The sequence below is a fragment of the Pelodiscus sinensis genome, chromosome 31 (assembly GCF_049634645.1).
Source record: "Pelodiscus sinensis isolate JC-2024 chromosome 31, ASM4963464v1, whole genome shotgun sequence".
Taxonomy (NCBI): Eukaryota; Metazoa; Chordata; order Testudines; family Trionychidae; genus Pelodiscus; species Pelodiscus sinensis.
In genome coordinates, this window is record NC_134741.1 from 12766740 (window position 1) to 12792861 (window position 26122).

Here is a 26122-nt window from a genome sequence, read left to right on the forward strand (position 1 = left end):
TCCTACCTGAGGAGGGCACCATAGCTTTGTTGGGTAAAGCACCTACCTAATAATGGGGATATCGAGGGTTCAGTTCCCAGTGACTCCTTGCTGTGGCCTTCACTCACATTTTCCTAGGTCCTTCTGGGACACAGAAGAGGCCTAACCTGACCAACCATGGAACTGCTTGCTCCTGAAAAGGCTGATTGGAGAGGAAAGTTGGAAAGAAGGAAACCACAAGCCCCTAAAGGCTTCTCTCCAACAGGTGAGAAGCACCTGATGTCCACATACCCTAACTCTCCATGGCTGCAGGAGCTGTAGAGATTGCACCCTCAGGATCTCTGAGCACTGACACCCTCAGGGAATCACAAGGGCATGTGGTGCTGGCTTCCTGTCCTAGCAATTGCAGTCAGAGCCCTGCCTTGCCTGTGCTAGTCACAGCAGCCTCTGCACCCGCTCCAGGCTTGTGGTTCCCTTCTTTCCAACACTCCTCCTCAGTCAGCCTTTTCCTGAACCAGCAGTTCCATGGTTGGCCAGGGGAGGCCCCTTCTGTGTCCCAGAAGGACATAGGAAAATGTGAGCAGAGTCTATAAGGCAGTACTGGGACTTGAACCAAGGATTTCCTGTTTATGAGACAGGTGCATTAGCCAGCTAAACCATGGCACCCACCCACAAAGCAAACTTAAAACTGTTCTACTTTATGGTCTCAGACAACACCTTTGATTCCCAAAGTGCAGCCATTCCCCATTTTCCTCCAGCCTTCCAGCCCTGGCAGTGTCTGTCTCCCTGGGCACAGAAAGCTACAGCTCCGTGGGCAGGGGGCTTTGGCTTCCTTGACCATGGGATGCTTTTGCAGGAAGGGCTGCTCAGCAGGGATGGGGTTCACCTGTCGAGGAAGGGAAGAGTATTTGGATTCAGACTGGCTAACCTAGTGAGGAGGCTTTAAACTAGGTTTGATGGGGGCAGGTGACCAAAGCTCACAGGTAAGTGAACAACATGGAAACCTGGGAGATGGGTCAGAAATGGGAGAGAGTGTGGGCTGTAACAGCAGAAATAAAGGAGGGATGCGGACCACTGGGAAGCAAACTCTAATCTGTGTCTTAGGGTACGTCTAGACTACTGGGTTTTGTCGACAGAAGTTCTGTCGACAGATACTGTCGACAAAACTTCTGTCGACATAGAGCGTCTAGGCACATTCAGTTCTGTCGACAAAGCAAGCTGCTTTGTCGACAGAACCCTGTAGTCTAGACTCAACCCTACAGGCAATAACACCTTCTGTCGACAGAACTCTGTCGACAGAAGGTGTTATGCCTCGTAAAATGAGGCATACCAGCGTCGACAAAACTGCTGAGTTCTGTCGACATTATGTCGACAGAACTCAGCGGTAGTGTAGACGCTGGTATAGTTTTGTCGACAAAAGTCCACTTTTGTCGTCAAAACTCAGTAGTCTAGACACACCCTTAGACACTGATATAGAAACACACAGGAATGATGGGTAATAAGTAGGAAGAAGTTGGTATCACAGGTACTTGGTGGGATAATACATGACTGGAATTTTGGCAGAGAAGGGTACAGCTTGCTCAGGAAAGGTAGGCAGGGAAAAAGGGAGGAGGAGTTTCCTTAGATATGAAACATGCAAACACTTGGCCTGAGGTGGAGAGGGACACAGGAGACAGACTTGTCGGGAGTCTCTCGGTGAGGTTAAAGGGGTAAAACCCAAGGGTGATGTCACTCTAGGAATCTATTACAGACACCTCCCAGGCAGAAGAGGTACATGAGGCTTTTAAAACAATTAACAAAATCATCCAAAGCACAGCTGGTTTCACACACACACAGCCTCACCTACAGCTGGGGACAGTTTGTAGTGAGCTGGAAAGAAACAGAAAAGGGGAAACTGGAGCCTGGCACAACCAAGTCTTAGGATTCTTCTGTGTCCAGATGTGCTAAGCAGCTGGCAGCTAAGCTCCCAAGTGCTGGTCTGTTCCTGCCCTCCCCAGGCAGGCAAATCCCCTCCTCTGGGTGTTACAGGCTGGACTTTACTTTTGGAGCTGTTGCATGTGAGGCAAACGTGACACCCGCTGCACTGCAGAAACCAGCCTCCTGCCTTTTGGGAAGAGGCCCCTGAAAACACTTAGCCCTCTGGCTGGCTCTGCCTGTAAAACAACAAAACAAACAACTCCTTTCCACTGGAGGATGTGGGTATTGATCCCACTGCTTCCAGCAGGTAAAGCAAGTATTCTACTAGTTGAGCTAATTCCCCTGCCTGTGATTTGCTCTCTTGCCCCACCCACCTTGTTCCAGAGCCAACAACGTCCCTTCTGATAAACCCTCATATAAAAGTCAGCAAATATCCAGAGAAGTTGCGGTTCCGTTTACAAGACTCTGCACAGCTCAGTTCCAATCAGCCGGTCTTCCCTAGAGCCTGGAACATCGACCGCGGCAGCGTCGCTCTTACGCCTAGTGTAGACACGGCCTTAGAGTGTCACAAACCAGCCCCAGACACATTCCTGGCTAGGACCAGTCACAGTCTGGGCTCAGTGAGGGTCCATCCTACCTGAGATGTGTGTGACACAAAAGCCTCCTGTTCCCTGCCCAGTACCCAACACTGGCTGCAGACACAGTGATATTTGGTGCATTAGCTGCTGTCCCTGCTGGCAGGGAGCTGTCCTGCACCTGCAGTTCATCCACCTCCCGGAAAGGCAGCAGCTCTGTGAGGGGGAGAAAAGCGGTGGTGGGGGCAGAGTTCAAGCTGGGGCATGTCCCTGCTTGTATAAATCGATCACTGCTGGGCCAGTGCGCTGGCATCCCTCATGTCTGGAGCATCCCACCAGGGAAAAACAAAAACTGTATCAAGAGATAAGGAGTCAGTGTCCCTCCTAGCAGGAGCTATAGGGCTTGGGGTCCCTCCTCACCAGGAACTATGGGGCCAGGGGAACCTTCACCCCCCAGCAGGAGTTGGCAGGTGCCATGGCGGCTCACACAAAAACAGGTGCATATGCCCTCAATATTGGTGCCCAGGACAAAACTTGCTCTGCTCCTGGAACAGGAACAGTGACTAGCAGTGAGACCCTTCCCTGGAAGCACCGTGTCAGATGGTTTCTTCTCAGCCTGCTACCTCCTGGATGCTGGGAGCAGCTGCCTGGTCTGAGGGCCTGAAGTTCCCTGGAGAGAGGGGCTGGGGCTGGTGACTGCAGGAAAACCCTTCTGCTGTGTCTGCGGCTGAGCTGCACAAAGGAAGATACAAGATCCCTGGTGGAGTCTTTGCCGGATGAACGTGCCTGAGGAAAGAAGCTGGAAGCACAACAGACACACAAAAGGGGCACGAGGGACAGTTTGAGTCACACACACGGCAGGGGGCACAGCACATCCAGGGACCTTATCCACTCACAGAGCCTCACAGCTTCTCCACGCTCCCAAACCCCACCATTAAATTGTCCCATGGGCCTCGCCCGCACCATGTTCAGGGCCTGGGGATTTTCCATCAGTTTGCCAGACCAAATAACTAGCCCCCCACTCATCTGGAGTCTCTGCCTCTCATGGGCCTTCTCACCCTCAGGCTCCGCTTGGTCTCCAGACAGACGCTGCTTTGTACAGCCACCTCCCTCTGTCTGTCACTCCTGGGCCTTCTAGAGCAAAATATACCCCTTCTTTCTGACACCTGGGCTTTTAGATCTGCATCTTACAGCAGCATTTGCTAGTGAGAAGTCTGAACAGCTTCCTTAGTGAGGGAGACAGCCACTGCAGAGCAGCCTTGCCAACTGTCTCAGAGAGCAAAGGAAGGTAAGTTCTTTGTCAGTGAAGGGACACTGACAGCCCAGGTGGGATCTGAACCCAAAATCCCTGGTTTAGGAGGCTAGTGCCTTGTCCATTAGGCCACTGGATCACACAGAAAACCCTCCCAGGTACAGAAATTCACCCTTCTAAATGTCCCTTCTTCAACTTTTAACTCCTGATTAAGCCCCTTTGAAGAAGCCAGATGCACAGGATGGGCTGATCACACCCCTCTGAAAATCAGCTTTCGATAGGTATTTGTAGCTGGCTCCAGGTCATGGGCCTTGAAATCTCATCTCCCTCCCAAAACCAGGGAAGTGTCTCCCACCGCTGCAGCCTCCTGAGGCTCTATGGCCGTGTCTGTACAGCAGGGACACCAACACTCACAGGTGCCACAGGAGGGCCCATGGCCTAGCAATGTGGCAGCCTGAGCAGCCTCTGATGTTCCCTGCTTGAGCCCCAGAACCAGCCCTGAGTGAGTGGGGGCAGAGGGAGCAGCTCACACGTGCCAAGGGGCTGGCCAGGGGCAGATGAGCCTGCAAGGCAGCAAGGCAGCAGTGACATCACAAGGAAGTTTTGCAGGACCTCAGCTTATTGGTTGGGAGGCAGTAACCTCGCAGAAGGATCATGGTAACCTCCAAGTGTGATAGGCTGCAGGGCTGGGGCAATCTCAGAGACCTCCATGGCCTGGCTATCTGGACTCTCCTTTGTGAGGTTTCCCCTTGAGGGCAGACAGGTTTAAGGGTCACATCTGGGAGTGTCTCTGTCTCTGTGAAGATTTCCCCTTTCCTCAGGCTGCAGTGGGAGGGGTCTGGGGTAGGTAGGTTTACAGGAGGGGCTGGCACTGAACTTCTGGGAGAAGCAAGAGAGAGGGTTGCAAACACCCAATGAGAATGGGATTTGAACCCATGCCTGCAGAGCATAATAGACTAACAGTCCATCACCTTAACCACTCAGCTACTTCATCTGTGCTGTAGAGAGTTGTTTCAAACCACCTGAAGTCAGCACTTCAGGGAACCTTTGTGCCACTCACTGGCAGGCCACGGACAACAGGGTGGGAAGGTTTTGGCTTTTCACAATTGTAACCCTTCTGCTGGGTAGGCCTGGCAGTAACCAGGGCTGGGTTCAATATCTTGGGGTCCATCTCACATAGAACCGGCTCGAGCCCCCACCCAGTAATCTGGGAAATTTATGCACCCCATGGCGCCTCTGAGAGGCAATGCTTCCCCACTCGCAAGCACTGAATCTGAGTGTAGGAAAGAAACATTTAATGAAACAGAGAGAGAAGTCATACGGCATTAACTTGGGGAAAACACCACAAACAGAGTTCATAACCCAAACATGAGCCAAGCCCCCCACCCCAGCCAAGAATCGCCAGAAATCCAAAAAGTCCGACACCCCAAAAGTCTCTGTCCCTGGTCCGTGCCACCCAGAGTCCCAAGGTTCACCCACAGGGTTTCACCTCCCAGCCTGGGTAGAAATGGCGGTGGGGGGGGGCTAGATAGGGGGCACCGTAGGATGCTAGGAATTATTAGGAAAGGGATAGAAAATAAGACCCAGAACATCTTACTGCCCCTGTATAAAACTATGGTACGCCCACATCTTGAATACTGTGTACAGATGTGGTCTCCTCACCTCAAAAAAGATATTTTGGCCTTGGAAAGGGTTCAGAAAAGGGCAACTAAAATGATTAGGGGTTTGGAACGGGTCCCATATGAGGAGAGGCTAAAGAGACTGGGACTTTTCAGTTTAGAAAAGAGGAGACTGAGGGGGGATATGATAGAGGTCTATAAAATCATGAGTGGTGTGGAGAGGGCTGATAAAGAAAAGTTATTTATTAGTTCCCATAATAGAAGAACTAGAGGACACCAAATGAAATTAATGGGTAGCAGGTTTAAAACTAATAAAAGGAAGTTCTTCTTCACACAGCGTGTTGTCAACCTGTGGAACTCCTTGCCAGAGGAGGCTGTGAAGGCTAGGACTATAATAGAGTTTAAAGAGAAGCTGGATAAATTCATGGAGGTTAGGTCCATAAAAGACTATTAGCCAGGGGATAAAATGGTGTCCTTGGCCTCTGTTTGTCAGAGGCTGGAGAGGGATGGCAGGAGACAAATCGCTTGATCATTGTGTTTGGTCAACCCTCTCTGGGGTACCTGGTGCTGGCCACTGTCGGTAGACAGGATACTGGGCTAGATGGACCTTTGGTCTGACCCAGTATGGCCGTTCTTATGCTCTTATGTTCTTACCTTATACGAAACTCCACCACGCTCCACCAGCTGTCTCCTTCCACGCCTCTGGACGCTCCGCTGGGCACCTGCTGCTGCTCCTCACCTGCCACCGTGCCATGCCACACTGCTGGTCGTCACTCCTCACCTGCCGCCGCTCCACACCATGCCGCTGATGGCCGCTCCTCGCCTGCTGCCACGCCATGGATGACTGCATCTCACCTGTCACCACTTCACTGGCTGCAATAGGTCTGGCACTCAGCCCAACCAGTGGCTTCAGCTCTTTAGCCACCAGCTGGACTGGCAAATGAATCCAGCTTTCACGGAGCTAGCAAAAGAAAAGACTCCTCAGGGAGTCTGCTTTAGATTGGTCCTTAAAACAAAGAGGGAAAGGTACAGGCCCAGTCTTATAGCTCACACCTGCTAGGTGTGAAGCAGGCTGACTCACACCCTTTAATCCTTTCCCCCAGCTCTGTTCACTCAACTCTGGAAGGGGGGAGGCTTGTTCTTCCGAGACCTCTTGCCATGATGGTGGTGTCTCTCCTGCAAGCATTGGTGGCATGTTTTACAGTTCCCACATTTAGGGGTAGCTTGATTAGTTACCCCCACAACAGTCCCAAATTATATACAATACTCCACATTCTATTCAAACACTGACCCTCCATCAGCACTGGCTGAATGGGATTTACATAGCCACACCTCGGATTCCCTCCTGAGCAGTATTTACATGTCAACAGTTAAAAGTTAATTATCTTGCAGAGCTAAACAACTGGGCTGTGTCTACACTGGGCCACTTATTCCGGAAAATCAGCCGCTTTTCCGGAATAAGCTGCAAGCTGTCTACACTGGCCCTTGAATTTCCGGAAAAGCAATGGTGCTCTACTGTACAAAATCAGCCGCTATTCCGGAAAAACTATTCTGCTCCGCTCGGGCATAAGTCCTTATTCCGGAACACTGTTCCGGAAAAGGGCCAGTGTAGACAGCCCAGTAGTCTTTTCCGGAAAAAAGCCCCGATCGCGAAAATGACGCTCGGGGCTCTTTTCCGGAAAAGCGCGTCTACATTGGCCACGGACGCTTTTCTGGAAAAAGGGCTTTTCTGGAAAAGCAGCCTGCCAATGTAGACGCTCCTTTTTCGGAAAAACTGAAAACGGAATAGTATTCCGTTTTAAGCATTTCCGGAAATTCATGCCAGTGTAGACACAGCCCTGTAGTGGGCACACCCACCCCTCCTTTTAGCTGGCTGACAGCAAGCAGCAGTTCAGCCCCTGCTTACACAATGTTCCCTGGGCTATTGTACAAAGCTCAGTGCTAGTAAAAAAACCCAGACACCCCCTGGCTACATCTACCCTGCAGACTTCTTGCTCAAGAATGGTTTTGTGCAAGAGTTCTTGTGCAAAAGGTCTTTCACAACGGTATGTCCACACTTCCATGTACTTTTCCACAAAAGGGATGAGAAATGCAGGTCCCACGTTCAGGGAGCTGGGTCATGTTCTCCTGCCTGACAGTCTCAGTCCTGGCTGAAGCCTGGCTACAGAGAGAAGAGGCCAATGCAAACAGCCCCATGGCTGCTAGGGAGTCAGTACATGGGTGAGTGGAGCAGGGAGCTGGGGGCAAAGTTGGGCTCTAACTCACTAGGGGTCGTCCCATAGCTCAAAGTAAGCAATGCAATTGTGTAGCTCAGTGGTCCCCAACCTTTTGAGGTTGTCGGGTGCCAGGGGGCGTGGCCGTTCGCCTGCCGGGTGCCAGGGGGCGGGGACACTTGCGCGCCCGGGGGTGGCCCCCCCCATAGCCACATGCCCGGAGGCGGCCCCCCCATAGCCACTTGCCCGGGGCCAGGGCCCCCCCATAGCCACGCGCCTGGAGGGCCGGGGCCCTCCCATAGCCATGCGCCCGGGGCCGGTGCCCCCCCCCCGCAAGCACCCCGCAAGCGCTGCGCGCCCGGGGCCGAGGCCGGCGCTTCCCCCTCCCCCCCGCAAGCGCCGCGCCATGTGCCCGGGGCCAGGCCAGCCTCGAGCACCTGGCGGGCGCATGCAAGTGCCCCCGCAGGCGCCATGGCGCCCGCAGGCACCGTGTTGGGGACCACGGGTGTAGCTTATTCCGTGTCTATGTTGAAATAGCTTATTTTGTAATTTGGTGCTGGCTACACAGCACTTATTTCAAAATAAATTGCAATTCTGAAACATCCCTCAGTCCTTGTACCATGAGGTTTACAGGGATGTCGGAATAGTGAGCCCGTTATGGTTTGAAATAAGGGGCTAGCTCTTAAAATGCGTCTGTGTGATATGAGCACCACGTTCTAAACCTCCAAGCTAGCCGGCCCACGGGTGTCAGTCTCACAAGTGGCCCTTTCAGAAAGGAGCCTTGGGCAGCCTCAGGGATGTTGTGGGCTCTGGAACAAGGTGGGTTCAAACAAACTGCAGCTCAGTTCTCAGCCCTTATTTTCACTGGTGGGGGCTCAGTGGCCCCCTCCCTCTTCCTACCAGCTCTCCCAAAAGAGACAGACCTGGCTCCCCTTCCTTTTCCCCCAGCAATTGTCATGCTGAAAAGCAGAGAGTGGAGGTATCAAGAGCAGTGCTCTATCAGGCTCTGTGGTGCACTGGAAAGCATGTTGGACTTCTAAACTGCAGTGGCTAATGTGAGCTCAGCCGAATGTTCAAAGACTGAGGGTTCAAGTCACTTGAGCTGCTTTCTCATTTCCAGGGCACAGCTTTTACAGAACAGGCAATCCTTAGTCTGATACTGGGGTGGGCTTGAGTCCAGACAGTTCCCAGCAGACCCCAGTGAGGGTGGAGGGAAGGGCTGGGGGTTGTTCTGAAAGGCTGCAGGTGCTGTTAGATGGTTTTGTCCCTCCCTGTCTTCTACTAGTGCTGAGCAACACTCAGGCTATGTCTATACTACACTGTTCTTCTGGAAAAAGTTATGCAATTTTTGAAACCCAATTTGTGTAGCTTTCTCTTCTGCTTTTTTTGGAAGAGGCTTTTCTGGTCTTTGTACACTGGGCCAAATGTCGGGCACAACCCCTTTTTAAGAACAGCCCTTCTTCCTCATAAAATGTGGTTCACAGGGATGCCGAAAAAGCACATCTGCTCTTCCAAAAAAAGCTTTCGGCAGAGCAGATGTGTTCTCTGGACTAAAGTGTCACTCTAGTGCAGACAGAGCCCAGATGTAGCATCTTATTTCAAGTTTAGGGTGCAGCGTAGACAGAGAGGTGACATATGATATGCAATTTGAGCTACGGAAGTTGTCATTTTGAGCTTATTTCAAAAACACTTTGGTATCTTTGCAGCACCAAATATTAAAATAACCTGCTATTCCGAAATGTCCCTTCCTCCTCATGGAATGAGGTTTTCAGGGACGTTGGACTACTTAGTCCATTGTATTTCAAAATAAGGGGGCACTGTTAACATACAGGATGGCTAGTACAGGTGTCTCCGTACCCCGAAATAGCACTGCAGCGTCAAAGTCGCCTTACAGGCCCACAGCAGGGAGCATGTTTGATGCTAAATTTTCATCCTTTTGCTCTTGGGATGCTCTGTTGCTGTCTGCAGCCACGCATAGGCCTGACTCTGCATTGCCAAGGCCCGGCTGCCAGACAAGAGAGAGGGCTGCAGAAGGCACAAATTCCTCTCTGGGGAGCCTGCAGGAAAGGAAGATGGAGTGTGAGGGGTTTGTGCAGCACCCAGCTCAGCCACCCCACTGAGATCTGAACTCAAATTGCACTAGTCAGAGTCCCGAGTGCTGCCCCTTACACCATGGGACCTATGCCAGTCACTGTTGCCTTAGCTGGGTGAAGCTGGAGTCCTGGCCCAGGCCCACTGGGACCAGCTTTGCTTGTTTTCCTTCCACCTAGAGCCCACTTCTTCTCCTGGGCTGCAAGGAGCATTCCTGGGAAGCCCTGAGACAGACACAGGACTCTGCTTCCCCACAGCCAGCCCCACCCCACAGCTTTTGGCAGAACAAGGTGGGGCTCTGTTCACCCTGCTGAGGTGCTGAGGTTCTGTCCTGCCCCTTCAGTTTCGCTTCCCTGCTCTGCCCCATTCCTGCCTCGCGACCTCCTTGGGCAAGTCACACAAGGGAGGCAGCAGGCAGAGGTGGCCCAATACACCAGCTTCCCAGGGCAGGGGAGGCCAAGCCACAAGCCTCCAGCAACTGCCTGGCCTCATTCATCTCGCTTCCCCAGGCTGGCACCAAGGGGCATTATCAGCTGATGTCACCCCCCTCTGTCACATGGGAGTTGGGCTCATCCCAGGCACAGGCTGGTCAGCAGCAGCTGCACTTACCTGGGCACCCAGGGGAGCAGCAATAAGAGAAGACCCCATGTTTTTGCCTGGCTTTGAACCAGGGATCTGCTGTATGTTAAGCAAATGCGATAACCACTACATCACAGAAACACCTATGGGCAGTGAAACTTGGCTGACTATTCTGTTACTTGCTCTTTCTAACACCCTGCTCTGCAGGGGAGGGGAATGCACTTTGTGAACACTGCACCTCTTGTTCTCATGGAAGTGATTAACCCGAGCTACCAGCTCCTCATTTCCTCACCAGCCCCTTGATATTTGTAGCTCTAAGCTAGAGCTGCTGTGGCAGGAGGTGAAGCTACAGAAGCTGACAGGGGACAATCAGCAGGTGGAGGGTTATTTTTTCTCTTCCCTGGGCTGATGTGGCTAGAACTGAGAAGAAAATCCTCTTCCCTTCTCCTCAGAAGATGGAAATTGCAGTTTGTTCTCTCTTTGGCTCTACTAAAGCTGGACCCCAGGCCTAGACTTTTTCTTTCTAAAACCCTGGTGAAAAGTGCGATCTAGTAGACTGAGAATGCGAGTTAAAGAAGGATATCAGCCAGCATAGTGCTTGAACCCCTGACCCTGACATTAAGAGGCTCATCTTTTACCAACTGAGCTAGCCAGGTTGTACACAATAGGCTTCCTAATATCCCATCACAGGGTATCAGGAGCCAAGTGTTCTCAACTGCCTGATTCAAGGATCTTTCTTGCTCCCAGTGGGGTGTTCTGGTCTTTGTGGGGAGGTTTGAGCTCAAATCCCACTTGCAACACACCCACTTCTTTCCCTACAAGGAACGGCCCCATTTCCATCTCTCCAGTGACAGGAGAAGGGGCAGGGTTCAGGATTTCATTTAGCACAGCAGCAAAGGGAGGTGGAGGAAATTCTTTGCAAATTCTCCTTTGCAAGCTTTGTTCTCATGACACTGAGTGTGACAGGAGGGGTGTGAGCTGGGGAGCCTGCCCGCCCCCACGGACGGGGCATTTGGGTGCACCCTGGGGCAGCAAGAATTCAGGCCTTCAGGCCAGTGCTTTGGGGACAATGTGTGAGCCCTTCCATAAGTATTTTCTGCTCCCACTGGGGAAGGTAGCTGGGCAGGACTGGTCTGTAGCCCACATCCCTTTCAGCCCCAGGTGCAGGAGGTAACAGAGAAGGGAGGAAAGTCCATGGCCAAAGCCTCCTCCCAGCAGTATGGCCCTGTGCAGAATCTGTGCATGATGGAGCCTCCTCCCAGCAGGGCTCTGGCCTGTTCTCTGCAAAGTGCTGAACACTTATTTTTTTGCAGGAAAGAGTGGGATCCATGCCCCCTGCTCCTCACTGACAGGAGTGTCATCTTTCCTCCTTTTCACAGAGGGTGGCTGTGTCTACACTGGGCCACTTATTCTGGAAAATCAGCCGCTTTTCCGGAATAAGCTGCGAGCTGTCTACACTGGCCCTTGAATTTCCGGAAAAGCAACGATACTCTACTGTACAAAATCAGCCACTATTCTGGAAAAACTATTCTGCTCCCGCTCGGGCATAAGACTTTATTCCGGAACACTGTTCCGGAAAAGGGCCAGTGTAGACAGCCCAGTAGTCTTTTCTGGAAAAAAGCCCTGATCGCGAAAATGGCGATCGGGGCTCTTTTCCGGAAAAGCGCGTCTACATTGGCCACAGACGCTTTTCCGGAAAAAGGGCTTTTCCGGAAAAGCAGCCTGCCAATGTAGACGCTCCTTTTCCGGAAAAACTGAAAACGGAATAGTATTCCGTTTTAAGCATTTCCAGAAATTCATGCCAGTGTAGACACAGCTGGTATGTCTACACTGCACTCCTCTTTCGAGGGAGGAATGACTAAGACTCACTAAATCAAACCCAGAGGACACCCCCACCGGTTTCCAGCACTTCTTTTCTTTGCTCCCTTTGGCTTCTCACTGTGGGGACATGGCCAAGCTCGACTGAAGGAACCGACTCCAGCTACGTACTGAGGGATGGTGAGAAGAGCAGACACATTGGCCAGGCACCACTGGGGGCTGCATCCCTCACCTCCCCCAACCTGGCAGGTGTCTGGGACAGCTTAGTCATGGGGCCACTCTCTGGGACTTTTCTCCCAGCTGCTTCACGTGTTGCCATTGCCCATCCAGAGGGAGGGAGGAGGAGAGTCACTCTCCATGGCTGCAGGAGCTGCAGAGGTTGCAGCCTCAGGATCTCTGGACACTGACACCACCAGGGAATCACAAGGGTGTGTGGTGCTGGCTCTCCTGTCCCAGCAATTGCAGTCAGAGCCCTGCCTTGCCTGTGCCAGTCACAGCAGCCTCTGCACTGACTCCAGGCTTGTGGTTCCCTTCTTTCCAACACTCCTCCTCAGTCAGCCTTTTCCAGCACCAGCAGTTCCAAGGGTGGCCAGGGGAGGCCTCTAAGAGCTTTTAAATTGTTTCTTATGGTCCCCCTCAAGGCATTTTTCTCCTCAGCACAGAAGAGAGAAGCTGTTGCCAGTGGCCCTGCAAGGCAAGATGAGCTTTGCCTGCCCCCCTCAGCCTGACTCACATCTTGGCTCCATTCCCACCTCCCTTCCTGGGCTGATCCTGAATGTGCCACGGGAGGGGGGTTTGGCCGCCTTCCTTCTGGGGGAGGGGGGAGAATCGTGGGAGGGCGCAGGCACAGGGGACTCTCTGCGCCCACTCCCCTCCTGTTCCCTCTCCCCACTCCCCTCTTGTTCCCTCTCCCCAGTCGCAGAAACCTTTTCCCACTGGCCCCCTGTTCCCTCTCCCCAGTTCTCTCACGCCTCTCCCCTGTTCCTTCTCCCCAGCCACAGAAACCTGTCCCTACTGGCCCTCTGTTCCTTCTCCCCTCCCGGCAAGGAAGATAAAGTTTTAAAAACATATAGGTGAGGTGTACAATAAAGTCCCTCTTAACCAGCTTGATATGTATAATATATGACACAATGTACTGAAACTTTTGTGTGTGGTGTGTTTTTTTTTTTCCTCAACAAAAAATCCTGGGCACCGGGGCCCCATGAAAACTATTCGAATTGGGCCCCGCACTTCCTAAAGCCAGCCCTGAGCAGGTGGCTGGGCTGGGATGGGCACTGGAACTTAAAACCTGGCTGGAGCTTGCTGCTTTCCCTGATGCCCCCATGTGTGCCAGGCTTTGACTCCTGCCCCCTTGGTGCTAATAGGTGCCCCCCTTTAAGCACTCTTTTAAATTGTTCTTTCTTGTCCCTTTCAGGGTGTTTTTCTCCTCAGCAGCGCACAAGAGAGAAGCTGTTGCCAGTGGCCCTGCAAGGCAAAATGAGCTTTGCCTGCCCCCCTCAGCCTAACTTGCTACTTGGCCCCATTCCTGCCTCTCTTCCTGGGCTGATCCAGTGGCCGAAAGGGGCTGTGAGTGCTGCTGACAGAGAAGAAGCTGGGAGGCAAGGTGCTGGCAGCAAGAGATTCCAGCTGCCTCTTTGCCTGGGTCTCCGTGCGCCATGCCGGCCGCCACCCACCTTGACCAAACCTCAAACTAGCTGGACTAGCCAGCCCATGTCACAGTGAGTCACTAGTGGCCCTGTCAGAGATGAGCCATTGGCAGCTGCAGAGACATCCCTCCAGATGCCTGAGGTGTCTTTCTGAATGCTAAGCTACTGTAGGATGGCTAGCTCAGTGGGTTAGCACGTGGTGCTAATAACACCAGGGCATAGGTTCAAGCCCTATGTTGGTCACTGTAGCCAGCTAAAAATCCTCTTGCTTTCCTCTGAAATCCTTGGGAGGGAGAATCTGTGGGAACAGAACTCTGTCTTCAGGGCCTCCAGAGGTGCTGGAATAACTATGGCCCTGGATGGTAACCAGATAACAGTGGCAGTTGGGCCAGCAGATGATGGGGGGGGCTTGGGCTGCCCTTGGTTGATACCAGTAATTGATATGCCTACATGCTGTCCCAGAAGAGGCATCTGCTGCCCCATCAGAAAAGAATGTCTGGTTCTAATGATTTAGTTACCTCCACTTCACAGGTGCAAATTAAGCTTGGGCAACTCCCTGTGGGAAAGGGTGTCACAAAGATGTTCCAACTTAATTGGCATTTTATGACAAGAGAAGCATCTATGTGACCAACAGGGGTATAAAGTGGGGTCCTATGCCCCACTCTAATTGGAGATCCAACCACATGCCTGCTGGCCAGGCAGTCCTGGACCCCTGAGACTTTTGGGACACCTTCATCTCGTACGGACTGCTTCCCATTGGGATTAAGAGAAACACTGGCTTTGCCAGAGTAAGGATCACAGAGGTGAGAATATACCTGCTAAGTGTCTGTTTTACGGGTATTCAGTAAGAGCTCAGAGAACCAAAAGGGTTTCATGGTACCTTTAAGTGACTTTTATTGTAGTTCTGTCTTGTCTTTGTAGTGACTGTGTTATCTGTAACACAGCAATAACATTTAACAGCTAAGCTTGCCTTGTAATAATAAAGCAGTAACTGTTTAAATCTTAACCTGACTCCTCCTGTTGCTGTAACAGAACCAAACACAATCAAACACATCTGCAGTGCCTCTTGGCCCTAGCGCTAGGCCCTGGGCTCCCAGCGCAGCAGCTGGTTTAAGGCCGGAGAGTGTTTCCGCCCCGCTCAGGGGTCCCGTAGGAAGCTCTCACCTGGGAGACCGTCACCGCCCCATAGGGAGCAGCTCTCGGGCACAGACACGTGGGGCGCTGCTGCGTGTAGGGCGGTGCCGCCACTGGCCGCTGTTTCCTATAGGAGCGCACCCTAGCGAGCGTACCCGTGAGAAAGTACGACCCGCAGCGCATTGCCCAGGCCTGGCTCCCAGAGGCAGCAGCAACATCTGTCCTGGGGAGCCCCTCCCCGCGGGGCTGGGGGCGTGGCCCGGCATCTCTCGATCTGAGGTAAGCCCTGGCACTGGATAACCATCAGAGTCATTGACCCGTTGCGCATGCGTGGTCTGACCGCGCCCGCCCCATTCCAAACTCCACGGCCGAGTTTTCAGTGCGTTCCCGACCGTGCTCAGGCCCCGCTCACTCCGCAGCGGTCTTCTGCAGCGTCTCGCGCCGCGCGCCCTTAAGCCGTTCTGAGGGGCCGTTGGCGCCGTTACTCGCTGCGGGGTTGGCGCGGTTGGGGGAGGGACTGTGACCTACCGTCCTGTGCTGCTGGTGGGTCCGGCTTTCGGTATCGGGGCGGGCTCTGGGCGGCTCCGGCTGGGCAATGGCCTCCCCTCGGGCTGGCTCGCTCCCGCCCCGCCCCGCCTCTGTGGTCGCGTGTTGCTCCCTCTCTCGGGCTGTTGGCGCTTCCTGACGCTCACGCTGGGCTGGGCGGGCTCTGAGCGCTGGGTGCGGTCCGGGGCTGTGAGGGGGCTACAGAGAGTGGGTGGGTGGACGGGGGAGTTAAACACAGGGTGAGGAGGGGCCCTGGCCCGAAGGGCGCAGAGACGGGGGGGAGGGTCTGGCTGGGGCAGGTTGCTGAGGGGCTATGGGGAGGCCCTGGCGAGGGCAATGGGTGAGCAAAGCTTTGGTTTTTAATTCTGATTTTTTTTGTATCCTCAGTGCTGGTACCTCACACACCCACCTCTCCGGACCTGCCCCTCCATTGCTGAGCTCAGGGAAGTGACATTGCTCCTGTCCCCCAGCCAAGAGGCAGCCATGGCTGCAGAGAGCCCTGTGGAAAGTCTCTGGGAGGAAGCGACACATCCCGTCTGTCTGGAGGATTTCACAGCCCCCGTCACTCTGGAGTGTGAACACAATTTCTGCCAGGCCCCCTTCAGCCCTCAGGGCAGAGTCACTGAGCAGCAGGGACCCCTCCAGTCCAATCAGCAGCTGGTAAACATGGTGGAACTAGCCAAGCAGATGAGTTTCCAGTCAGCAAAGAGAGCAAGATGGGATGGGGTGTATGGGGAGCACCAGGAGGCTCTGAAGCTGTTCTGTAAAGAGAATCAAACTCCTACCTGTGTGGTGTGTGACAAATCCCAAGCTCACATGGTGGTGCCTTTACAGGAAGCGGCCCAGGAGTGCAAGGTACAGAGTTGCTGTCCTTTGTGATGGGGAATAACACTGGGTTTTAATTACAGGCTACTTTGACTGACTGTTACTGGGCACAGGTGTGAAACAGCTCTGTAAAGCCTTTGTGGTACAAGAGATGTTGTAAAAAGAAAATCCTCTGACTTTGTGGCAACTTAAGTCAAGTTTTTATTGATACCTGATGTGGGAAATGTTTTTCTGAGGCTCTGAATCCTGAAACCCAGCCCTCACTGGTGACAGGAGGTTGTGTTTGCACAAGGGAAGGTGTTAACAATGAGAGAGGTTTAGATCACAGGAGCTGCAGGCCACTCTGTCAGTGAGCTGCCTTACGACTGAAGAAGAGGTTATAAGCTGTTACTGATTAGATGAACAGGAATAATAATCCGTCATTTGCCTTATGGACCTGCAGTGGCATTTGAGCTCTGTACAACACCCAGCAAGGGACAGTCCCTGCCCCTGATCAGGTCACAGTCTAGTTACACAAACTGTGGGAAGGGAAGGTGGGGCAGCAAGTTGCTCATAGTCACCAAGCGTGTCAGTGACAGAGTTTAGCCTCGAAGCCAGGTCCAACTGTTAGACTACACTGCTCCCTGTCCCTCAGCATCACTGAACAGTAATGAAGTGTGGCCCTTAGGAAGGAAAAAATGCCTTAATAAAGCCCTTGGCCCAGCAGGGAAAAGAGGTTTCTCTCAGGGATGCTGAAATTCTGGGATGCCCAATGAGGGGTTAAACTCAGATGCAGCAGCTGGCACTAGATGACGTTGCTGGGCTGGATGCTATGTGGGGCCCCAAGCGCCTTCAGTCCACCCATAGCAGGGTTTCAGGAAGTGCAGGACCATGCCAGACACAACTAGGATTCAACTGGATTGTAGCAAGAGTTCAAACTGGTTAACTGATGAGCTAATATTTGTCGGTGCCAGTTACTGGTTAATCTCCCCACTGCCCCAGCAGTGCCCGCTTGCCTCTGACAGCTAATGCCAGTCTGCAGCTGCTGGGAATTCCCACCGGCCAGGAGTTCTTCTGGCCACCTGCGGTAGACCTTGCGAGAGATCCCTGGCCCCAGGAGATCCTGTTTCTGCTACCAGCCGTGCCTGTCAGCAGATAAAAAAACTCCTGTCACTGATAAAATTGTAATGGGTTACATGATGAGTAGTGTTAACCACTTGCATCATTCTTTACGAAGGTGCTACCACCAATCTTTCCCCCACCGTCACAGGTGTCCTGCTGCATCCTCAGTCTCCTCCTGTGTCTTTTTCTATGGACAAAACCATGTCCAGGGTTGAGTCCCTGCTGGACAGGGGCGGAGCTCCAAAAAACTGGGACTTAAAGGCAGACAAATGGGCTCCCAGCATCTGATGTGGTTTGCCCTCATGCTTATATCTATTTCTTCAGGAAAAATTGGAGGCCCATTTGAAGACTCTGAGGGAAGAGAGAGAAAGGGTGCTGGGAAGGAAAACTGTAGCGGAAGAGAAACACCAGGAGTATCTGGTAGGTGCCTGTGGCTATGGACCAGCAGGGACTGGCAGTGGGAGGTCTTTGTTAGGAGGCAGACTCCTGTGTGGCCTTGGTGAGGTTGGGCTAGTTTGTGTTTCTCCTGGATCATGGATTGCAGGGTGAGATCCATGTCAGTGCTTGAGTTAATGTCCAGATTTTGTGGCTTTCCCAGACATCCTCCCCAAGTGAGGTGAATGTCCCTCTGAAGAGCTGTCTGCTCACTTGCTGTATTAATGTGTTTCCTTCTTTTTCCTTCCTGGGTATCTCTGTCAGGCTGGTGCTGAGTCCTGCCTCCTGCTGCTCAGGGTCTGAATTCCCAGAGCCCATGAATAACAAAAGATGCTGCCCATGACAGACATGGGAACATCCCTTTCAGAGGGACATGGGGCCCAAAGGAGATGCTGGGAGAGACGCCTCTGCCTAGTAACCACAAAGTAGAGTCAAATGTCACAAATTTTAGGGTTTTCCAAGAAATTCTCCCTGCTGCACACTCAGCTCCCCATGAAAGGGCCGTGGACTCCATCCATGCCCCTGACCAGCCCTTTCCCTGTTTCCGTACAGAAATGGACCCAAGTGGAGAGGCAGATGATTGTGGCTGAGTTTCAGAAGCTGAGGCAGTTCCTGGAGGAAAAAGAGCGACTCCTGCTGGCTCAGCTGGAGAAGCTGGATGAGGAGATTGGGAGGCTCCAGATTGACACTGTCAGGAAACTCTCCATGCAGATTTCCCATCTCAGTGAGTGGATCAGTGAGCTGGAGGGGACGTGTCAGAAGCCAGCAAGTGAATTCCTGCAGGTGAGACTGAGAGAGAAATGTCCCAGCTCTCCACACAGGGAAGGGAGGCTCCTGAATCACAAGTGCTGGGATCCAGCTGTCAGTTCTTGGTGTAACTCCATGTGCATTGCTGCCGTGTGAGTAACTGCTGTGCTTTGTAAAGTTATAGGCACAGAGCTATATAAGAGATGGCAAATCTCGCAGGGAATCCATGTTCCTGGGGCCAGGGCAGGCCTCTCTTCCCATGTTTGCAAAATCCCTTCCCTGAGGTCTCTGTGTGTGTCCAATGGGACTGAGAGTCTTTTCTGTATCTTTTTTTCTAGGACGTCAGAAGCACCCTGAGTAGGTATGTGGCTCTCACTCCCCTCACACTGCACAGCGCAGGGAAAGAGCTTGGAGCTGATGTTAGCACCATGGGTATGTCTAGACTACATGGCTCCATCGACGGAGCCATGTAAACTAGTTTACCAGGCAGAGGCAAAGAAGCAGGGATTATTTAAATCCCCAGTGTGGCAGTCTAGACGCGGATCAGTCGGCTGGGGAAGCCTTTGCCTTAATGAATTCTAGACATACCCCACATCTCCCCAGGGCTCTACAGCCAGATGTCAGATACGAATATCTCTGACTCATTTAATTCTGAGAGTTTCATTCTTGCGCAGCAGACTCTGCAATTCCCCATTCAGGGCACAGTCTGACCTCATGTGTTTCCTGGAGCTGTCACCTCCCTGGGGACTGGCTGCCTTAGGACTATAGGGTGGAACATGGTCCTGTCACTTCTGGGCACATTCAGCCCACGGCAGTAGGATTCAAGAGTCTGTCCCACCTGAGGGTTGTTTGGAGACCTGTGTGGAAGGAGCTGGGGAGCAGGGAGCTGGTGTCTTTGTCTAGTCCCTAATGGACAGATTCATTCAGCCCTTCACCTGGGAACTTCTTGTCCCTCAGTGCCTGGAGGTCAAGGAGTGAGTTGGCTATGAAGAGTCATTTCCTCTTTTGTTCCCCAGCCAGTCTCCCCAGGCCAGAAGTGAAGAACAGCAATGGGACCTTTCAGGGGAAAGTTGCATGGCCATGGGATGTGTTACCCCTGCTCTCAGGCTGAGAGAGAATCAGAGGAATTCTAAGCCTAGGCCTGTTAGAGCTGAGACTTACTAGCCAGAACTTATCAGCAGTAAATGAAATACAATCACATGGAATTGTTTCTGTCCAGGTGTGAGACGGGGCAATTCCAGCTGCCAGAGGAGATTTCCCCTGAACTGGAAGAACAAGTCAGAGATTTCTCCCAGAAAACAATTGCACTGTCGGAGACTCTGAGAGAGTTCAAAGGTATCTTGAAGGGATGAAGGAGGGGAAAGTGGTTCAAGTATCTGAGACTATTGAATCTGGCCTCTGAAGCCAACCTTCCCCTGCCTCAATTCTCACATGGAGAATGACGGCCCCATCACTCTGCTTTCCTTAGAGACACTATGTGAATAGACCCAACTGCTTGCAGATAGAGCCAGAGGTTTGCAAACTCTGAACCTCCCATTCAGAAATCAAAATGGCTTAAGTTACTGTGATGGCCACGTGTCCCACCACCGAAGCTCCAGGTTATGATAAGAGGCAGTAAGTGAATGAGAAACCAAGTGGGAGGGGGTGATGAGGGAAGAGTAAATTTCGTTTACAGCTTGTCTCTCCTGGGACAGGGGTGAGGTTGCGGGGATGTTGGATCCATTGCTGGGAGGTGCCTGAGTGAGAGAAGAAATCAAAGTTTCAGACTCTTTCATACTAAATACCTGAGTGTGTCTCTGTCTGGTCTCTGATACAATTGAAACACAGAGTTCAGAGTGGGGACATTGTTATAAGTAGGAGATCCTGGGATCTCACCTCTTTTATTCTTTCCCTCACCAGGCACTCTGCCTTCTGCACTGGAGAGAGCAAAAAGAAAATCTCTGGGAGCTTTCAGACAGGGTGAGTTTGCAAGTGGAGATTCTTTAAATGATTAGAAAATTCCAGTGATAACATCTTTATGGGATTGCCTTTAAAGTTACCAGCCAAACCCAGTAATCACGGCGAGCACAGCCCTAAATCTCACCCACTGATCAGTGAGGAGACCCAGGGGCACTGCATGGGGACCTGGGAACAGCTCTAAGAAACACTGGTCTATGGGTTTGTGATGCTAAAGGGGTGAAGCTAAAGCACACAGTGGACGGCACCTTCAAGCTCAGATTTCACTGCTCAGTCAGTTTCAATATGGGGTTGGTTTCAAACAATAAATAGGCTGAAAGGCTGGGAGCTGACTGGCTTCCACTATATCAGTTTGTTCAAGGCAAGAAACTGCTGGATCCCCAAGGGCTATTATGTCTAGTGCAAGCCTGGGCAAAATACAGCCCATGAGTCAGAACCACCCCACCAAGCCATCGGATCCAGCCCACAGATGCCACTCCCCATCTGCAAGTCACTCAGAAAGCAACTGTGAGCCTGGAGAGGAGTGGGGAAGGCTTCAGGCGCTGCTTCCATCCCCAGGACAATCTAATTGGCCAGTTTCTGGCCAGAAACAAAGCACTGCGCCCCCTCCGCTCTGCGTCATGATTATTCACACACCCACATGGCCCTGCAGCCTGTGAGAGGGTCAGGCAGGCTCCCTGCCTTCCTGAGATGCTTGGCCTCTGCCCAGGAGTCACTCAGATAAGTCTCCTGTCCAGAGCTTGCCTCTGGCACCCCAAGATGTCTCTTCCCCTCCTAATCTCTGTTCCCCACTCCTGCACTGCACTTTGCATACCCAAAATCTGTCGTCCTGCTACAAGAGCTCTCAGTGGTCAGAAACCCACAACCCCTTATTTGTCCTTTCAGCCACTTATCTACATTGAAGTTACTTTAAATATCTAATGAGTAATTAGTAATCCTGAGTCCTAGATCATAGCCTGCCTCCTTCACCCAAGCTCCCTCCTAGACCCCTCTATTTGTCTTGCATCCTAAACCCTTACCCCAAACTTCCTTCTTCTCCCAACGTCCATCCCAGACCCTGCATTTCCTGCATTAATGTCATGGAAGAGTGCAGCTCTCAGCCACTTGCAATTTGGCCCCCCCATCAAAATGAAGTGTGCATGCCATCAACTGGATAAGGCTCAGTGAGAGCCAATAAGTGAAAGCTGAAGCTGGAGTATTTCAGGCTAGAAAAGAGGCACAAATGTTTGATCGGGAAGAGGATTAAGTGCTGAAACAAGTGAGCAAACAACTGGTGGATTCTCCATCTCTTGATGTCTTCAAATCACTGGGGGACTTTCTAGAAAATACACTGTAGAGAAACAGAGCTTTGTGCCTGGGTAACTGGACTAAGTGTAATGGCTTGTGCCACAGAGAGGGTCAGACTGCTTGACTGAGGATATCTTCTGATCCCATGAATTTAAAGATCTCATCTTGCAAACAGTCAGCGCACGTGTTTAATAATAAGCATCTGAATGGTGGTGTTATCTTCATTGTCTCTCTGTTGTGGAACGGGTTTATATCGTCTCTGTCAGATGAGAGAGCAAAGTTTGTGCTGCAAATTTGTGAATGAAGACTAAGGGTTTTAAATAGAGCAGTCTACATTTAACCTATGTCCATGGTCAGTCAGATGAATATGTGGCTTATCAGAAACACTGATTGCTGAGAACTAAGTCCCATGGTTGCAGATGCATTAATGTTGTAACTCATGCCAGATACAGAGAGAAATGAATATGGATTTGGGATCTAACTCCTGTTTATGGAATATCTAGATTAAAACTTTTGCCCACAGAGTCTAGCTTGTGTGTCACCAGGGACAGAGTCTGGGGAGAATGGGTGTGTGGAAAGTATTAAAGCCCCTTCTGAAATGTCTCCAATTCCCCTTCTTCTCCTGCCAGACTGCAGGACACACATGTCTGTCTCCAGCTCAGCCCCTGTCTTGCAGAGCCAGGGACACAAAATGGCTGTGATGGAGCCGGTGAGCTTCGAGGAGGTGGCTGTGTATTTCTCTGAGGAGGAATGGGCTCTGCTGGGCCCTCGCCAGAGAGCCCTCTACAGGGATGTGATGCAGGAGAATAATGAGGCTGTGAACTGGCTGAGTAAGGATTTCTGTCCCTTTGGGTAACAGAAGCTGGGTTGGCTTTGGAGCAGCTGGGATGGGTTTGGTTCAGAGTCATTCATTGCATCTGCCCCCAATGTCAGGATTATCTCCCATAATAATCCTAGCTCTTGTGTGAAAGACTGTCCCCGCTGTGCCCCCTCTCAGGGAAAGCAGGTTCAGGTGACCATAAGCCTGGGCTATTGTGAACGTGCTGTCCTGGGCATCTTTCCTCAGTCACACCCAAATTCCCATTCCCATCTAGATTGTGGTGCAGTGCCCAGGAAAGCTGAGGCACACACATGGGGTTACTACAGGACAGTAGAAATCAAATAACAAAGTGAATAGAGTGATTACATTCCTGACTTTGTCACATCCCCCACCCTGTTCTGCCCTTCTGCTCTCAAGATGTCTTAGTTACCCCAGTCCCAAGTAGGATCAGATTGTGCTCAGGGAATATTTGTTGTGACACACACTCTGCCCAGATTGCATGTGCCTTCACCTTGCCTGATTTTTACCCTGTGCAGGATTCTCCATTCTCAAACCTGACTTGGTTGCCCAGCTGGAACGAGGGGAAGAGCCGTGGGTCTCAGATTTCCAGTCCTCGAAAGAAATGGAAATCCTGAGAGTCACCCGCACAGGTGAGGAATCAGGGAAACTGACACAGAAACCATTCGGAAAATGCAGAAAAAAGCTGGGACTCCCAAAAATGAGCAGTGAGCAAGAGCCCTCAATTTTACCCCATATCTCCCTGGTAGGGCTGCAGGTATCATCCTAACAAAGACCTGTCACAACTCCCTAGTCATTCTGTTAGCTATCAGGAGTTTCCTCCCTATGTTTCCTTCCCTGGAAATGTTTGGATGGGATGTGGAGGCAGAATCCAATGTCGCGGTCTCTCAAACTATTATTGTGTTGTGCTTTCTGTCTTTGCCATTCCCCTGTGCGTTCTTACTTCCCAGCACAGACAGTAACTCCTGCCTGCATTCTCTCTCCCAGCAGGTGATAGGACAGAGAGGGAGAAAAAGGAGGAAAATCAACCGCATGAAGGTTCTGGCACCGTAGAATCACAGGACTTTTCCCAATATGTAGAACAATGGGAAGCCTGGGGAAATCAACAGAGGGCAGAGAGGCATCTGAAAAACAATTCAAGTAGGAAAGTGGAGAAATCCAGTGAATGTGGGAGAGGATCTAGTGATCCCAAGGAAACACCAGCCCAGCAGGCAAATCACAATGGAAAGAAACCCTGTGAATGCTCAGACTATGGGAAAAGATTGAATGAGGAGTCAGGCCTTATTCTGCCCCAGAGAGGGCACACAGGAGAGAGAGACTGCAAGTGCTTGAAGTGTGGAAAAAGTTTGATTGAACTGTCATCCCATATTGAACATGAGATTGTCTGCAAGGGAGAGAAATCCCATAAATGCTTTGAGTGTGGGAAAAGCTTCTCTTCGAGATCACACCTTAGTAGACATCAGCAAACCCACACTGGAGAGAGGCCATATAGATGCTTGGAATGCGGGAAAAGCTTCAGTCAGAGTTCATACCTTTTTATACATGAGAGAATCCATACAGGGGAGAGACCATATAAATGTCATGAGTGTGGGAAAAGTTTCACTTGGCATTCAGAGCTCATTAGACACGAGAGAACCCACACGGGAGAGAAACCATACAAGTGCTCTGACTGTGAGGAAAGCTTCAGTCAGAGCTCAAACCTTACTGTCCATCAGAGACTGCACACAGGCGAGAGACCACATAAATGCCATGAATGTGGGAAAGGTTTCTCCAAGCGATCAGTCCTTACTGTCCATGAGAGAACCCACACGAAAGAAAAACCATATAAATGCCATGAATGTGGGAAAGGTTTCACTATACAATCAGCCCTTACTGTCCATGAGAGAACCCACACAGGAGAGAAACCATATAAATGCTATGCATGTGGGAAATGTTTCACTAGTCAAACAGTCCTCATGAGACATGAGAGAACCCACACAGGAGAGAGGCCATATAAATGCTGTAAATGTGGGAAAGATTTCACTTGGCAATCTGCCCTCATTGGACATGAGAGAACACATGGGAAAGAGAAGCCATATAAGTGCTTGGATTGTGGGGCAAGCTTCAGTCAGACTTCACACCTTATTATCCATCAGAAACTGCACATAAGAGAGCCTGTATAAATGCAATGTGTGTGGGGAAAGCTTTCGGCTCACCTTATACCTGACTAGACATCAGAGCATCCACACAGGTTTTGCATCAGCAAATTCCTCAGGGAAGAACCCTCTGGCCCGTATGCAGGGAGGGAGAGAAGGCTGCAAAAGAACCCCCCTACAGTCCCGCAAATAAGTATACTGCAGCCAGTCAAGGGAAAGCAGGGGAGGTGCACTGCCTGAGCCTTCCTCCCCCATGTTCTGGTGGACTGGGGGAAGGCTGAAGCTGATTTCCCCATTTACTTGGAGGACCATGGAGGGAGGAGGATCTCCAGTTTGCTGCTATACCACTCCTGCACCACATACCTATCCCAAATCCCCTCATATACAACCGACTCCTGAATCCCCTCATCGCCAGCGCCCATCATCAAATTGGCAGAAAACACCCTGAATACATGCATGAAACTGGATTTGACTAGTTATGATGTAAACTTCAAAGAAATGTGTGAAAAGATGCAGAAATCCCATTAAATAGTCTGTGAGTGTGTTTCATTTATGCTATTAATAATCTCCATGTCAATTATCAATCATATTTAGTTATATACTTTCAGTCATGCAAACAGGCATTTTTATATGGCTCTTTGAGAATCACTTGTTCTGAGTTTTGATGTAGTTCAGCTCTTTGGGGTTTGAAAAGATTGCTGACCTGCACTCTAACAAAAGTATTTTACACACCAGGCCTTACACAGGAATAATTCTGAGTGTGAGTGTGAGAGAGAAATGTGAGGTGCAAACATTTGACTGCATCCCCTTTCCTCCATGGTAAAAAGTTATTCCTCTCCCCATGAGGAATAAACCCTCTTGTGCAAGAACTTGTCCACAAGGAGGCAGTATGGACAGGCAACAGGGGTTCCTTGCTCAAGAAAGCCCTCTGGCTAAAATGACCATCAGAGCTTTCTTGTGCAAGAGAGCATCCACACTACCATTGGCGTTCTTGCAGAAAAGCACTTCTCTTGTGCAAAAACACATGGAAGTGTAGACGCACTGTTGCACAATACCTTTTCCACAAGAACTCTTGTACAAACAGTTCTTGCACAGGAAGCTTGCAGGGTAGATGTAGACAGGGAGCTACGTCTAGACTGGCATGATTTTCTGGAAATGCTTTTAACAGAAAACTTTTCCATTAAAAGCATTTTCGGAACAGAGCGTCTAGATTTGCACGGACGCTTTTCTGCAAAAGCACTTCTGTGCCAATTTTGCGGAAAAGCGTCCGTGTTTTTCTGCAAAAAAGCCCCAATCGCCATTTTCGTGATCGGGGCTTTTTTGCAGAAAACAAATCTGGGCTGTTTACACTGGCCCTTTTGCTCAAAAGTTTTGCGCAAAAGGACTTTTGCCCAAACGGGAGCAGCATAGTATTTCCGCAAGAACACTG

The 26122-nt window shown here is 51.2% G+C and overlaps 1 protein-coding gene across 1 annotated transcript; it reads left to right on the plus strand.

The window, feature by feature from the left end:
- Nucleotides 1–15025: 15025 nt before the first annotated feature.
- On the plus strand, nt 15026–25504 carry LOC102461374 (uncharacterized). Its single transcript, XM_075912340.1, has 10 exons — nt 15026–15102; nt 15757–16224; nt 17620–17715; nt 18283–18513; nt 18816–18838; nt 19697–19812; nt 20377–20436; nt 22350–22550; nt 23077–23190; nt 23546–25504. The coding sequence occupies exons 2-10, from the start codon at nt 15853–15855 to the stop codon at nt 24718–24720; spliced, it is 2388 nt and encodes a 795-aa protein (XP_075768455.1). The 5' UTR covers nt 15026–15102; nt 15757–15852; the 3' UTR covers nt 24721–25504.
- The last annotated feature ends 618 nt before the right edge of the window (nt 25505–26122 follow it).